At 41.5% G+C, this 14826-nt stretch overlaps 1 protein-coding gene across 1 annotated transcript; it reads left to right on the plus strand.

Annotated features, from left to right (window-relative positions):
• Positions 1–4188: 4188 nt before the first annotated feature.
• LOC131246716 (large ribosomal subunit protein eL8y) lies at positions 4189–10158 on the plus strand. Its single transcript, XM_058247069.1, has 7 exons — positions 4189–4321; positions 5644–5691; positions 5773–5974; positions 8362–8531; positions 9074–9202; positions 9301–9393; positions 9785–10158. The coding sequence occupies exons 1-7, from the start codon at positions 4319–4321 to the stop codon at positions 9914–9916; spliced, it is 777 nt and encodes a 258-aa protein (XP_058103052.1). The 5' UTR covers positions 4189–4318; the 3' UTR covers positions 9917–10158.
• Positions 10159–14826: the final 4668 nt, after the last annotated feature.

Consider the following 14826-nt stretch of genomic DNA (forward strand, 5'->3'; position numbering starts at 1 on the left):
AGGTTGAACCCTTGAAGTAATATTTTTGATATTTTGAAATTACATTGTTTTACGACAGCTTAAGTACGAGTAATATGAAATGCTTTTCTAGGTTCTCTTTTAAAAGGTTAGATAGCTACATAAGTAACAAAGGTGTCACTAGGCATCAAATGTGATGCACACGTGACATGTTGATCACACCTTGAAATAATCCAGTCATCTATTGCATCACCAAAAGCACGCTAATAAAACAATGTGAATTGTCTAGATAAGTTGATGGTCGAGGAACGTTGGCAAGTTGTTTGTTTATGTCCTATCTAAGGCGTGTAATTTTTTGATTTCTTATGAGAGTATATATTTAAATAGTCTTATTATAATCATTTTATTAAATATCACACATATACAATAATTTAGTACATTAAAATTAATTAGTTACTCAAATTCAAGTCTTCATAAATATACTAAAGAATTAAAATGCATCCAGACACAATTTTTTATTTTTTATTTTTTATTCCAGTGCATTCCAATCACAAACTCCCCAACACAATTGTGGGTTATAACTGACATTGATTTAATGGTGACTGTGATTTGAATTCTAATTAATTCCAAGTAAATGATCTTAAACAAGCTTTAACATTTGAGTTGGCCCGAATATAAGAAACAATGCAAAATCATGCCTCAAGATAAGCTCACATGGCATGCTCTACAATAACAGAGGGATTTCCCAATTTTCATTAAACCAACCATGGCGCATTAGATGAGCACAATGGCGTATACATCCGACATTTGACCCACGAACAATTTGAGCCACTTTATAGTGCTCATTGAGAAGTTACAGGACTCCTGGCTGCCATTTTCACATGGTTGGTGTAAATGTCACACAAATCTAATGGTTTTTAACCATAGCCTCATTGCCTCTAATATTGACATTCACAGTTATTTGTATATAATATATAGGTTTAACCAACAATTCAATCCATCTTATATCTCTCGAAGGTATTTTTGATTATGGACAATTGCTTCTACCAGATAATCTTATATATGTGTGTATGTGTGTGTGGTTCAAAAAAAAAAAAAAAAAAGGCTATAAAAAACAAAACCTAATTCAAGATGGATATAATTATCCTGTTGGGATTTGTGTTACGGAATCACACAGATATAGATTTAGGATAATAATCCAATATCACAAAGTAATCACAAGAAACATAGAGATTTAACATGGAAAACCCTTGTGGAAAAAAATTATGGCACAAAGCGATATAAAATCCCACTATGAAAGCATAGATTATAAAGATAGAGGACTTACCTGGCTTGAGCAATCCTCAAACCTCTCATTTTCTCCTCCCATTGAAAACTTATAACCTTTTTAGAAGCCCTATAATGCCTTAGAATTCCATTGAAATGCGTCATAGTTACGTATACAACCTTTTATATAGTTTTAAAAACAAGTAGAATTGGAAAATAAAACAAAAATCGCAGAATCTGTGTTTCCGCAAACGAATTTGCTTAAACCTTCGATGATATCGAACTAGCTTCAATGTCATCCAAAAATGAAAAAAATAGTCCAGCGATCGGGGCTAAAAATCCTAAAAAAAACTTAATGGCATTAACCGTCTTCGATGACAGCTGGTTCGATGTCATCAAACAACAATTGACAGATTCAAGACATATGTTATCAACACATCCGTTTGCTCTCATTTTCTGTGATGGCCTTTGAAATGTTTCATGGGCTTAACACCGTTGACACAGCTGGGCCATTGCCATGATCTGATGTGTTGATGGTAACGGTATTCCCATAACACAGTGGGACCCTCCAGCGACTAGCAGGAGGGCCCACACAACCTCATTGGGCTCAACTGACATGCCGTTGATAGGGGTGTACATGAACCGAGCTAGCTTGGTTAGCTCGCTCGACTCGACCTAAAAAAGCTCAGTTCAACTCAGTTCGAAGTTAAGTTTGAGCTCGAAAATGAGTTGGAGCTGGCCCCAACTCGACTCAACTCAAATCGAACCCAGCTCGAATCGAACTTAGATCAAACCAGTTCGGTGACTCGATTACTTTGATATTAATGTTGCTCACCAAGTGTTTGATGAAATGACTCAAAGAAGTGTGGTTGGTGGCAAGGAAGGTATGTAAATGAAACCAACACCATTTTTTCTTGATTTTATGTTGCTTAGAAGTTATTTGATAAAATACTATCAAATGCCTATAAAACCACTGCTGCCATCTCAAATACAATGAGATTTTGAAGGTGCAATCTAGGTGTTTGTGAAAATGCCTCGATGACGAACTCGGCTCGATCTTGGCTCGAACTCGGCCCGAGGTACTAACCAAATTGAGCACACCTGGCCAGTCATGCTTGAGGACCGAGTCAAGCCGAGTTTAAGCTGTGGTCAGCTAGTGGCTGAGCCAAGTCGAGTTGAGGCCAGCAACTCGATGTACACCCCTAGCCGTGGATGATATGGATCATTTCTTTTTCATGTGGGCCCTCCTGGCCCGGAGATCCACCGTGAGCCCATAAGGGCATGTTTGGCCGGACCGATCCCATGGGATTAGGTGGGATGGAATGGTTTTTAAGGTAATGATGGTGGTGTCAGTGTTTGTCTGTTGATCCCATGGGTTTGGGATAGCCCATGGGATATCCATCTGGGTGTTTGGATGGTCACAAATGGATGGATTTGCATCTCCACTACTTCTCATGGTGTGCCCCACTCACTGCTTTATGGCTGCCTCAAAACAACTTCATGGCTGAATGTAGGCAGGTGAAAATGGAGGGAGTAGATATCTCATTGATATCTTGGTGGGCCCTGCACAAAGGTGAAAGCCTATATCTCGGGATTGGCAAAATTCAGGCGCTGTTTACGAGGGTGCGGTAGAATAGTTTTTATCCCGCTGTCCCAAACAGAAAAGGGGATGGGCTTTAAACACTATAACCCCCCTAAAACGTCTTTATACCATAGCGAGCCCGGCCAAACACCCCCTAACGGTTCGTGCTGTTGCTGGCCTCAGCCCATTCACTTCATATGCAATCCGAAGTATCATCTCAATTCCAGGAAACTATCCTCTTTTGGTACACTGCCATTCAGGATCTGTGAGGTATACCATCAGTGCGCATGGATCCAACGGTCCAATACCAGTGGCTCCACAAATCGCGGATCGTGCACTCCAGCGAGAGACGTCGATCACTCTTCGCGTGGGGCCCACCGTGAACATGCCATGGACCCAAGATCAGGCTGGACCTCCCAGGAAATGGACCACGCATGGATGTTGGATACTACGATCTGTTCATTTCCTTTCCAACGGTCTACTTTCTCATACACGTGTGGCCCACAGGGTCAGTGGACTGACTAGGCCAGGGAATGTTCCGGGTGGCCACAACCGATGGATGGACAAGATTCAAAATTGGCCACGTGACGCGATTGTCAATAGCACTTCTCAACGATTCACACGAGTTAGATGATGCGCCACTGCCGGGTGTAGGCTGGTTTTGGGTTCTAGCATGTGGGGCCCACGGTGGGTTAATCAAGACCACTTGTCTGTTGAACCCTGCAGTTATTGCCTTATAATATCCCATATTGTCAATATTATCAACCCTCTATCTTTATCTCACAAATAAAAAACATTAAACGTTTAAATCAATAATTTTTTTAATTAAAGCATCCATCCATTGTTGTTCCAAAAACATCGACGGTCTGGATTACTAAAATATGGGTCCCACCTGGCAGAATTGAAAACTCGCCTACAGAAGGAAAAGGAGTGGACGCGTATCATATATTCATCCATCATCGAAATGACCAAAATGCCCCAACTTAACTACACATATTTGAAGAAATTTGTTTTATACTCGGACAGTGCTGATCGATGATAAACAGGCACTATCAAATCGATCTGTTCTTCATATATTTAACTCATTTGAAACCGTTGAAATCATGGCGTCATAACTTATATCGGTGTGAACCAAAAATCATAATGGTTCCAATTTCTAACTAACCGATTATTGAAACCAAATCGACAGTATATATAGAAATATTTAACGGTTTAAATTCAACAAGAAAATAACCGTTAATCAGAGGATGAAACTGTCCAAAAAATATAATTATTGGAAGATGCTCTATCTAAAGTTAATAAAACAATTTAAACGCTTCATATTGAGTTAAACGTGTGACATGTATGCAATTTCTGTGTGCTTGCGTATCAAACATCACCATGACAGAGTATCAAATAGCACCACGTCTGTTTCTCTCCGTTTCTGCCCTTCTTTTTATAAGAGGTTTTAGGGTTTTTGCTTTTCTCTCATTCCGGAGCAAACGCCCCCAGGAAAGCAGCTCTTCTCTGGAAATGGTATCTCTCAATTTGAAAACAGAAAACCCTAGTTTTCAGATGCTTCATTGCAATCTCGTTCTTAAAATAGATTCGATTTCGTCGATTTGATTTCTCATAATGTTGTTATATTTTCTTTTTTCTTTTTCTTTTTGTACTTCAGATCTGTTGACGATGATTATATGGTTGTAGATGTAATTATGAAAACGAAAATTGTCTGACAAGATCTTAACCGTTCATCAGCCTGATGAAGTTATGAACATGCCCTCATCAGGTGGGCCACACGTGTATGTTGAACGTGGGCCGTCGGATAATTTACTGTACCGTACATTTCCTGCACGCGTGTAGGCCCACCTGATGAACAAGCCCCGTTAGTGATGGGACCTGCCTGCCGAGCATCTAGATCTTCTATGCGCATGGAATGCCCGTATTTTGATTGTTTCCATGAATTGTCACCTGGAACATGCCATGTTGCTGAAGTTGGGATTGTCCACTCATCAGGTGGGCCAGATTCATACATTGTAATGTGGGCAGTCACTCATATTACTTAACCACCCATCCATGTCTTTCATAATGTGCAGGCCCAGCTGTTGAACAGATGCACCTGATTTTGGGCAAGGGCTTTCCACAGTGGGAATGTGTACATTGAATGTGGACCCTCGGATATTTTACCTAACCGTCCATCTCCATTGTACACGTGTAGGCCCACCTGAAAACAAGCCTCCCAAATTTTGGGCTAGGGCATGTTAATGATGGGATCCGTCCAATGAGCATCTCTTATTCGCTTGCAGCACTCTTATGTTGATTATTTTTCATTAATTGTTGCTTTGAACATGCCATTTTCCTAAGGGAGGAAGATTCCACTCGATAAGTGGGCATAGGCATACTTTGAATGTGGGAAGTCATTGATATTACTTGACCACCCATCTGTGCCACACAGGCAAAGGCCCGTCTAGTTTACAGATGCACCCGATTTTGAGCCAGGCAATGTCCATGATGTGAACCGCTTGATGAACATAGCTCATCTCCAACACGCGTGCCACATTCTCACAGTGATCACACAGTTGATAAGTTGTTGCCTCAAATGTGCCATTGCCCCAAAATCAGGATGGTCTCCTCATCCCGTGGGATACACGTGTACTTTGAATGTTCAGGGCATGTTCATGAACAGCCAGATCTCCTATGTGTTTTCGATGATATTTTCTATAAATTTCCACCTCTAGAAATGTGGTGTATATAATATATTTGCGATCAAATTGAAGTTTTATTGGATCTTAACTCTTCATTAATCGCATGTTACCATTTTCTTTTTAATCTTATTGAGTGAGCATTTTGATTCACAGGCTCCAAAACGAGGAGGAAAAGCTCCTGTACCTGCAAAGAAGAAACCGGTAATTGTTTTTTACTATTTTCAGCTCTGCTGTTGATTTTTAGATATAGGTTTTCTCATTTTTCATTGCTTTGGATTTTAGGAGAAGGTTGTAAATCCCTTGTTTGAGAAGCGCCCAAAGCAGTTTGGGATTGGAGGGGCATTGCCACCAAAGAGGGACTTGCACCGTTTTGTGAAGTGGCCGAAGGTTGTCCGGATCCAACGGCAGAGGAGGATCCTCAAGCAGCGGTTGAAGGTCCCACCAGCCTTGAACCAGTTCACGAAAACGTTGGACAAAAATCTTGGTAAAAATGAAGTTGGACTTTTGTTTACTTCTAGTTTTTGGACTTGAAGATGCAGTAGGATATCTCTGTATTGTGTCTGGTATTGTTTTAGGAAGTTTGGATATGTTAGCTTTAAATTGGGACGAGCTCTGCTATGTGCCTTTGCCTACTTGTGCAAGTAGGATTACCAATCCTACTCTCCCCACATGCCAATGGTAGGTCTGTCGACAGGCCAGGCCTAGGGTTAGCTTTTGTTCCAGATTTTGAATTGTTTGGACTGGGCCAGGCTGGGCTGGACCCATTGACAGGCCTGTCCAATGTGGTCTATACTTGTAAGATTTGGGCTTTCATGAGGTGAGCCCTACCCTCGTTTGATGCGGCCTGAAGATTAAGCTGGTCCTTTCTTCATGTGACTATATTGTGTTGATTGTATAACGTTCGTTGGTCCTTTTTATTGTTAATGGTTATGTACATGTGTGGGCCACCATGAAGGTTGGACCAGCCTGATTTCTGGCCCACAGCACAGTTGCTATGTGATGGGACATGTTTGATAAGCATTTAGTACATTGGACGTGCGGAAAAGTGTTATCTATGGTGAATATAGGATTTGGATTACCAGTAGCCATTGCATCTCTCAATTGGCATTAGAGTGATATCCTGTATTTGATATCATCCTTAAGTCTTAACCACATTTAGCAAATGTGTGGCTGGGTAGTTATTTGCAAATGGGTTGCTTTGAAGATATTTCTTCATTGTTAAAGGTTAAGTATCTTTTTTTCCTTTAAAAAATAAAAATAAAAATTCATTCTACTTTTCATTGGAGGCAATTAGGATACTGATTGTATCCATATCCTTTTGGATTGTGTCTTTTCTTAATTTTGAATGAAGTTTTATTATTGAAAAAAAAAGAACTAATAGCATATCCAAGTAGACTATGACATTGATTTTGCAAATGGGTGACTCCTCAAAATTTGGAATGTGTGGGAGGGTATCATTTGAAATCCTTCTATTACAATTACATTTTACAAATGTGATTGTATCCATATCCTTTTGGATTGTGTTTTTTCTTAATTTTGAATGAAGTTTTATTATTAAAAAAAAAAGAAAGAACTAATAGCATATCCAAATAGACTATGACATTGATTTTGTAAATGGGTGACTCCCCAAAATTTGGAATGTGTGGGAGGGTATCATTTGAAATCCTTCTATTACAATTACATTTTACAAATGGGGGTCTCAGTGGTTTGTTGACCACCACACTTAATGATAATAATTTATTGCTCACATCCACCGCATGCATGGATGTGGCATACACGTATGTAAATCCTGAAAGTCCAAATAGTTGGCCCCGCTGTGGATGGCTCACGGCTCACCAGATTTTGGAGTTATGATTTCTCTCTCTAGATTTTCATCTTGTACTCCCCATGTTGGCGTGCCACATGATGGCATGAGACAAATACTAAGATCTGATTACAATTTAAATTGACACATAGGCCAATATCATTTAGTCTTCTTGTTTCACTATGGAATGCCTTTACTAAACTATGGCTCAACACCTCCTCTGGGTCATATACTTAATTTAAATTTGTGCTTGGTGGTACTAGGGGCGGCGGCGGACTAGTTCCCAGACAGCTTGAGCCACCTGTTTATTTATTCGTATATGGCCAAAAATTCAGGCCAAAGCCCCTCACCTGTGATATTCGTAAGGGCCCAGACTCAGTCTGGGTCTTGGGCTTAAATAGAAAAGTGCCTGACATGGGACATGGCCTCACCCTGTTTATACAGTGAGTCCAAAAAATAAGCCCATGGGAGGCTTGACCTGAATGCCAATGGTCCAGCTGAGCCCATTTCTAGCCCTAGTTGCGGCATGTTTTTAAATATTGTTAGATACAATTCAGTATTCTCTGAGTTGTACAGTTAGTGTCCAAAACAATGAGTCACCAACCTGATACAGGACCGAAATCTGACTGAGTAGGATCGAGTCGGGATGAATCATACCTGTTTCAGCCCCCAGGTTGCACTCTGAAACTGTTAACACGCAGGTCTTTGTAGATATCTTGTGGATATCATAATGGTTGTGTTGCATTCCTGGCTTATCCTTAGTTGCTGCTGTATTATTCGCCTTAAAAAGAGAAGTCCGACATGATCCATGGCCTCACACTGTTCATATGGCAGCCCCCAAAACAGGCCCATGGTGGGCTGGGCCTGAGTGCCACTCATTTACATTTCCAGCCAAACATGCAGGTCTTTGCATGTCTCGTGGATATCATGATGGTTGCACTTTTTTTTTCTCACTCATCCTTGTTAGCTGTTGTATGTAGTCTCAGATGTTGATCTTATGTGTTCCATTTCATGTGGGTAGCTGAAATTTGACTAGCAACTGCTGTCACTGTGACTCATCTCTGCAGCAACAAGCCTCTTTAAGATGCTTCTCAAGTACAGGCCTGAAGACAAAGCTGCAAAGAAGGAGCGTCTGCTGAAGAGGGCTCAGGCCGAGGCTGAGGGGAAGACTGCTGAGGTCAAGAAGCCTATTGTTGTTAAGTATGGACTCAATCATGTTACATACCTTATCGAACAGGTTTGAATCTGCACCACTCTGTCTTTACACACGGCGTTGCTCATCGGGAATAAAGCTCCTCCCTACTTATTCTTCCCTGTTTGTTTGTGATCTGGAAATTAGAGAAAAGACCAAGGGGTTGTTTGGATGCCCACCTTTCTGTAGTTGCAATATCCACTCATCCATGAATTGTGGGCATGGGAGTTTGGGCATCTGTGATAGTGCAAATTGTCATTTCCCCTTCAGTGTCACCTGTGTTTGTGGCACCAGTTACAGATGTCCTGTTGTCATCCCATTGGCAATTTGGGCGAGTGCATGACTGTCCCATCGATGATGGGTCAGGCATCCAAACAGGCCCTATGGTTGTTATTTGCAAAGATGGTTTTTTTTTTTTTTTTTACACTGGGAATTTACTAGAGTAGATTTGAGGAAGTCATCATTTATCCTTTTAAATTTTTTTTTTTTATGTGACTGTATCAATATTTGCTAATTCTCTTGTTCCCCCAACTCCTTTATGTGGGGCATCATGTAATTCACTTGTTCCTTTTTTTATCTTTAAACAGAACAAGGCCCAATTGGTAGTTATCGCCCATGATGTGGACCCAATCGAACTGGTCGTTTGGTTGCCTGCCTTGTGCCGGAAGATGGAGATTCCTTACTGCATTGTGAAGGGAAAAGCACGGTTGGGAGCGGTAGGATTGTTTACAACACCTCATCTTCTGCTATCTGTCAATCGGAAAGTAATTTATACCTATTTCTCAAAGCCTTTGGTTTGTTATTTTTCCAACAGATTGTTCACAAGAAAACTGCAGCCGCATTGTGTCTGACCACTGTGAAAAACGAGGACAAGCTGGAATTCAGCAAGATCTTAGAGGCTATCAAGGTGGAGAAACATAACTCTTAGTTTCCTTTCCTTTTGCCATTACATATTTCATTTCATGGAAATAAACCATGCTCAGCTTTGAACTGGCAGGGATTTTGTTTGAGCCAGCATTCGATACAGGTGGAAGCCCACCTGTGGTGAGTCTTCCGATGGGTGGCCCCACCTGGGATTGGTGATACTGCCAAAAATCCTGTCAGATAATTCGACCTTAGCTGGGATTGCTTGATGGACTGTTTGGTCTGTGATATGTTCTAAACAGTCTGGATTGGTGAAATGTGTGCTCCATTTGCTTGGAATGCTGGAGCGGAAGAAAAAAAACTGCTAGTTCGACTAACGTTGTTTAGTATAGCACATGCTTACCGTTTTGTAACTGCTGCAATATCTGTTTCAGGCAAACTTCAATGACAAGTACGACGAGTACAGGAAGAAATGGGGAGGTGGGATCATGGGTTCTAAATCCCAAGCCAAAACCAAAGCCAAGGAGAGGCTGCTGGCCAAGGAAGCTGCCCAGAGGATGAACTAGGTGTAGTCTCTCTCTCTCTCTCTCTCTCTCTCTCTCTCTCTCTCTCTATTCCCCTAGGATTTTGTTTCAAGATTTCTTTTTGTAGCTGTCATCTTGAGTTTGCCTTAGCCACCTTTTGTTTTTTATCATATGGGATAATATATTTTTGCTTGTTCAAAACATTCTTAGACTCTAGGATAAGGAAAGTTATCACTACCAATCTATTATGGTATTTTTGTTTCTCTTAAAAAGAGTTTACAATGCATGGCCCACGTCAGTGGTTTTTTTTTTTTTTATTTTGTGCTGGCAGCTGTCCGGATCTTTCCTCTAGTGGTTCCTGTTTTGGACAGGCTATTGATTGAGATGTCATTTGACTCACCGAAAACCATTCGGATTGATTTTCTGCAAATGAGCTGTTTAGCACCGCCTTCCAGCAGGGAAGCAGACCGGGGCTTGCACAGGTGCATCCAAACACAGCCCGAACTGGGGTTTGGCTGAAATGGCGTTGTGGCTTCAAATGGCCCATTTGATGGCCCATCCGGATGAGCATTGCCATTGAGGAACTGGGTTCATTTCGGTGGTACTGATACAACTGCAAGCTAGGGCAGTACTGGGCGGAATTGGAGTCCAAGTGAATGTATTCATTGTGTTTAGACAGTACTAGCCCATGGTGGCATAGGAATGAACGCTGGATAAAAACCAGCAACCATTCCTGATAGCTGGAAGAGGCCCATTCATTAGATGGTTAAGATAGTAGAATCAAAGAAAAAAGTTAAAACCCCAGCAACTACCGTTTGGTCAGAAAGGGCCCATTTATTAGATTGTTAAGATAATGTAATCAAAGAAATTATTTATTTATTTATTTATTTTAAAAAACAGCAACTACCGTTTGGTCAGAAAGGGCCCATTTATTAGATGGTTAAGACAGTATAATCAAAGAAAAGAGTTGGTTAGAGATCAATAAATGGATGAACATAGAATGTATGTGGTGCCTCTAGCGGCGGGTAACCCCTCCTGTAAGGCATGGTTTTAAGATTTCTCTCCGTGCAAAGGTGGGACAAACCAGGCTGATCCACTTACCAAGTGGGGCATAACATCAAAATCATGGACAGCCATTGCTTATGGCCCTACCCAATGAATTGATTGGCCTGTCTTTCATATCATGTATTGATTACATGTGGTCCCTTGCACGGATTTGACGCGTTTGACATCTGCTTCTGATACCACCCCCTTTCGAAATGAAGCCGAAAGGGGTAATCTTATCCGATTTGATTGGCCCCCTGTAGGCGGAGCTCCGTGGCCCACGAGGTGAGAAATCCACCCTGTATCAGTTTCGCCGGATCATGTTAGGGCATGAGCCAAAAAAATCAAGTAGATCCAAAGCTCAAGTGGGTCACGCAACATGAGACAGTGGGGATGGAAATGCTCACCGTTGAAACCTTGTCAGGGCCCACCGTAATGTTTATTTGCCATCCAAAGTGCTTGTGAGGTTACTCCCAAAGGAATGAACTGAAAACACAAATACTAGCTTATGTGGCCACGAGAAGGGTTCAATGGTGGGTGCACTTTTTCTGCGGGGTGTCCCACACATGTTTTTTAATCTTGCCCGGGCATGAGCTGGTGAAACTAACGAACGGAGTGGATGTCATGTGGACATGGCGGTGGGCCCCACACAGCCCCCGTTGCTCTAACTTCCTGGGCACAGGCAATTTGCGTACTCCCACGTCCAAGCAAGTTGCTTGGGAACATCCATTAGCTGGGTCATGCGGTTGTTTAGGCATTTTAGGAAGCTCCGGAAGCTTACTGAGTAAACACTGTGGGCCTACCGTGTCTTATCCACGCCGTTTTTCTTGCTCGTTTTAGGGCATGAGCCCGAATTCAACCATATCCAAAGCGGACACAACCCCAGGAAACAGTAGAAATTTAACGCTGATAACTGATATTTGTGTTTTCCCTTTGTCCATGCCTGTTTGGATTCATGTATGGTATTGTATTGTATTGTATTTGGGTACTGTTCATGTATACATTGGATGGTTTTCAGAATACATCCAAATCAATCAGATACTAATCAATGTTTGGATACGAGGTATTATTTGGCATAGTATACCATACATTATACAGATCAATGTTTGGATAGGATGTATTATGTCTACATATTGTACAATCTTAATTGGGTTCGGTGGCCTGTTTAATGTATGGAACTTTCTAATTTCTAACCCAGATGATTTTCACGCTGAAATGTACCAAATGAACAGTCTCAATCTTACACCGCATAGGTACCAGATATCTTGTAATTGTACAAATTTTAAACTTTCATCCGCTATCAAATACAGCGCAATAAATATGAAGTATTGATGGCAACAGAACCCACTGGCAATACTCTACCGTTGGTTTGAAAATTTAGTTGAAGTTTGTATTCGCACGCACGAGATTCAACTCCTATTCACTCCAATCAAAACACAGTAAACGTCAAATCATAACTTCTAATACAATACAATACATTCCAAAATGTGTATAAACATGCCCTAAACTTATCTGTAGGCCAAGAAGGTTTTAATCCCTACTGCTTCTGTGGTGTGGTCTACTTGAGTATATACGTTGAACAATGGCTGGATGGGGTGGATAAAACACATAAGTCCACCGTGGGTCCCACGGAGTTCAGCTATGCTGAGTTACTCAATCCGATTCCGGCAGTTCCCTGGGATCACAATGCTTGGGGTGATCTGAACCACCCACTGGGGACTTTCTGCAATTGAACCGTGGTCGTTGATTGGGACGCTTCCCTTCCCTAACCATCCATTTTTATATCATCGAAACTCCAAGAGGCAGCTGGATTCATCCAAGTGGTATAATTTTTTGCTACAATACTATGCTGGGAGTGCAAAATGGATCAACGGACTGGATCTGCCCATGTGCACCGCGGTCAGATTGGTAATGACAGCGCGGGGTATTTCTCCCATGTTAGTTTCGCACCATTTAAAAAATAGAGCCTCATCAAGCATGCTCACGGGTCATGGCATAGTTGAATGACAATCCAGGCCGTGCAAATCGCTGATCGAAGCATGGATAGAACATAATCGAAAAATTGCTCTGGATTGATAATATTTACCCATCTGATTATTCCCTTTGAATTTGAACCTCTCACTGGTTTACTTATGACCACCCATTTGACACCCATTAATTGAATGGTTAGGATGGCTCGATCAATATGAAATAGAGATACCTTCCAGCCACATGGGACCCACCTCCGAGGAGGATGAGTCACCACGAGCACTTTTAAAATGGTGCCGAACTATCCCCATCTGAGCTTTCTGTTGCGGTCATGCTTCAGCTGCTCAACAGAGTACTGCCACGTGTATGAGATCTGGGTCGTTGACGTGTTGGAGCCGATTGCGAAGATTCCCTGACCAGCATCTATTCAGGATGACCACAAGGGCATGAAGTGCATGAGCAATTGAAATATCCAGTGGTCCAAATTCAAGGATAACACGTGGCCCCATGTTATGAGTGGGTTGGGCCAGGGGATGTTTAGGTGGGCTCTACCTAATGAATGGCCTGGATCTCTCATCCATGTGCCACGTTGGCTAACGTGTTGCGAAGGGAAGTACGCAACATCTCCAGTTTTTCAATTTGTACAGGTACGCCGGTGGATCAGTGGTCCAGTTTTTTGTTTGTTGGGTCCCACTGTGGATGCATGACGCCCCATAATAGTGGTAGATGGATCTTATAATCTGAGAGATTTATGGGCCATGTTCCATCTACGGTGGTTAGCAGCATACCAACGGCTTGGATTTTCTTTTCTTTTTGTCCGAAGCTGAGAACTACATCAACGACCCGGGTAGTGAACCATGCGCCTACTTTTACCAACGAAATGCGCATATTCTCCAGTGATTCGGGTCGAGGACCACATGCTTCTATCAATCCACCATCAATCAAGAGTCGGGCTGAAAGTCGGGTGGGGTGGGGTGGTGCTCGACCCTAATTTAACGGAAGGTTCCTATACCTCAATCTTAATCCAACCCAACTCAATCTTGAGTTGGAAATTCTTAACCCGAGACCAACCCAAGTGGGCTCGGACAGGTTGATGAGGTTGGTCGGGTGCATACGTGCTAATATTTTTGTTATTACATTAGTTTATTATATTTCAATAAAAAATTTATTTTTTGTATATATAATTCTATTAATTATATATATGATTATTTATCATAAAAAATTTCATTTTTTTTAAAAATAAAAACAAGCTAAAATATAGGACAATTATTCATTTAAAAGTCATGTAGCATAGCACTCAATTTATTTGAGAGAAAGAAATTTAACATATTTTGTTAATTAAGTCTTTGGAAGTAACGTGGACAAATGAGATCCAACATTATTAGTATGCCTTCGACACAAACAATCTACACTCAATTATAATTTATAAGTATCTTATATATTGATCGGGGTTAGGTTGTGCAACTTAAGACCTCAACTTGAGCTCAACCCAAATTTTATCGGGTTGGTGTTTGTATAGCTCAAGCTTGAGATCAGATCCAATATTTCCCGCGCGAGCCCAACACAATGTCAGGGTCACGGGGTGGTCGGGTTGAACCCGCCCAACTTTCAACCCTAATGAGGATTGTAGACGCATTTCATGTACAAGACATCCAAACCGCTCATCGTTCAGGCCCCACCATGTCCACGCCTTATTTAAAAAATCAGCAAGACATAGTCATTAGGTGGGCCACACCTTGACATTGTATATGCTCAATTGATCTCTATTATGGTAAGGGCATACTCTGGCAGAGGTTGGCGCTTGATAGACGGCCGTTCAAAAATCATACCTGGCACGCATTAAATCAGGTTGTAGAACCCATTTCATTGGTCATAATCCCAAAATCAGACTGGTTGAAAATCCCGTCATCTGATTCGTGGGCACCTGTTTGTTGACATAT

Source organism: Magnolia sinica, chromosome 5 (assembly GCF_029962835.1).
Source record: "Magnolia sinica isolate HGM2019 chromosome 5, MsV1, whole genome shotgun sequence".
Taxonomy (NCBI): Eukaryota; Viridiplantae; Streptophyta; class Magnoliopsida; order Magnoliales; family Magnoliaceae; genus Magnolia; species Magnolia sinica.

What these genes read in the sequence shown, in the direction of transcription:
- LOC131246716 (XM_058247069.1), top strand. An exon ending in TACCTGCAAAGAAGAAACCG is followed by an intron (nt 5,692 to 5,772) that starts GTAATTGTTTTT and finishes TTTGGATTTTAG; the next exon opens with GAGAAGGTTGTAAATCCCTT. An exon ending in AGATCTTAGAGGCTATCAAG is followed by an intron (nt 9,394 to 9,784) that starts GTGGAGAAACAT and finishes TATCTGTTTCAG; the next exon opens with GCAAACTTCAATGACAAGTA.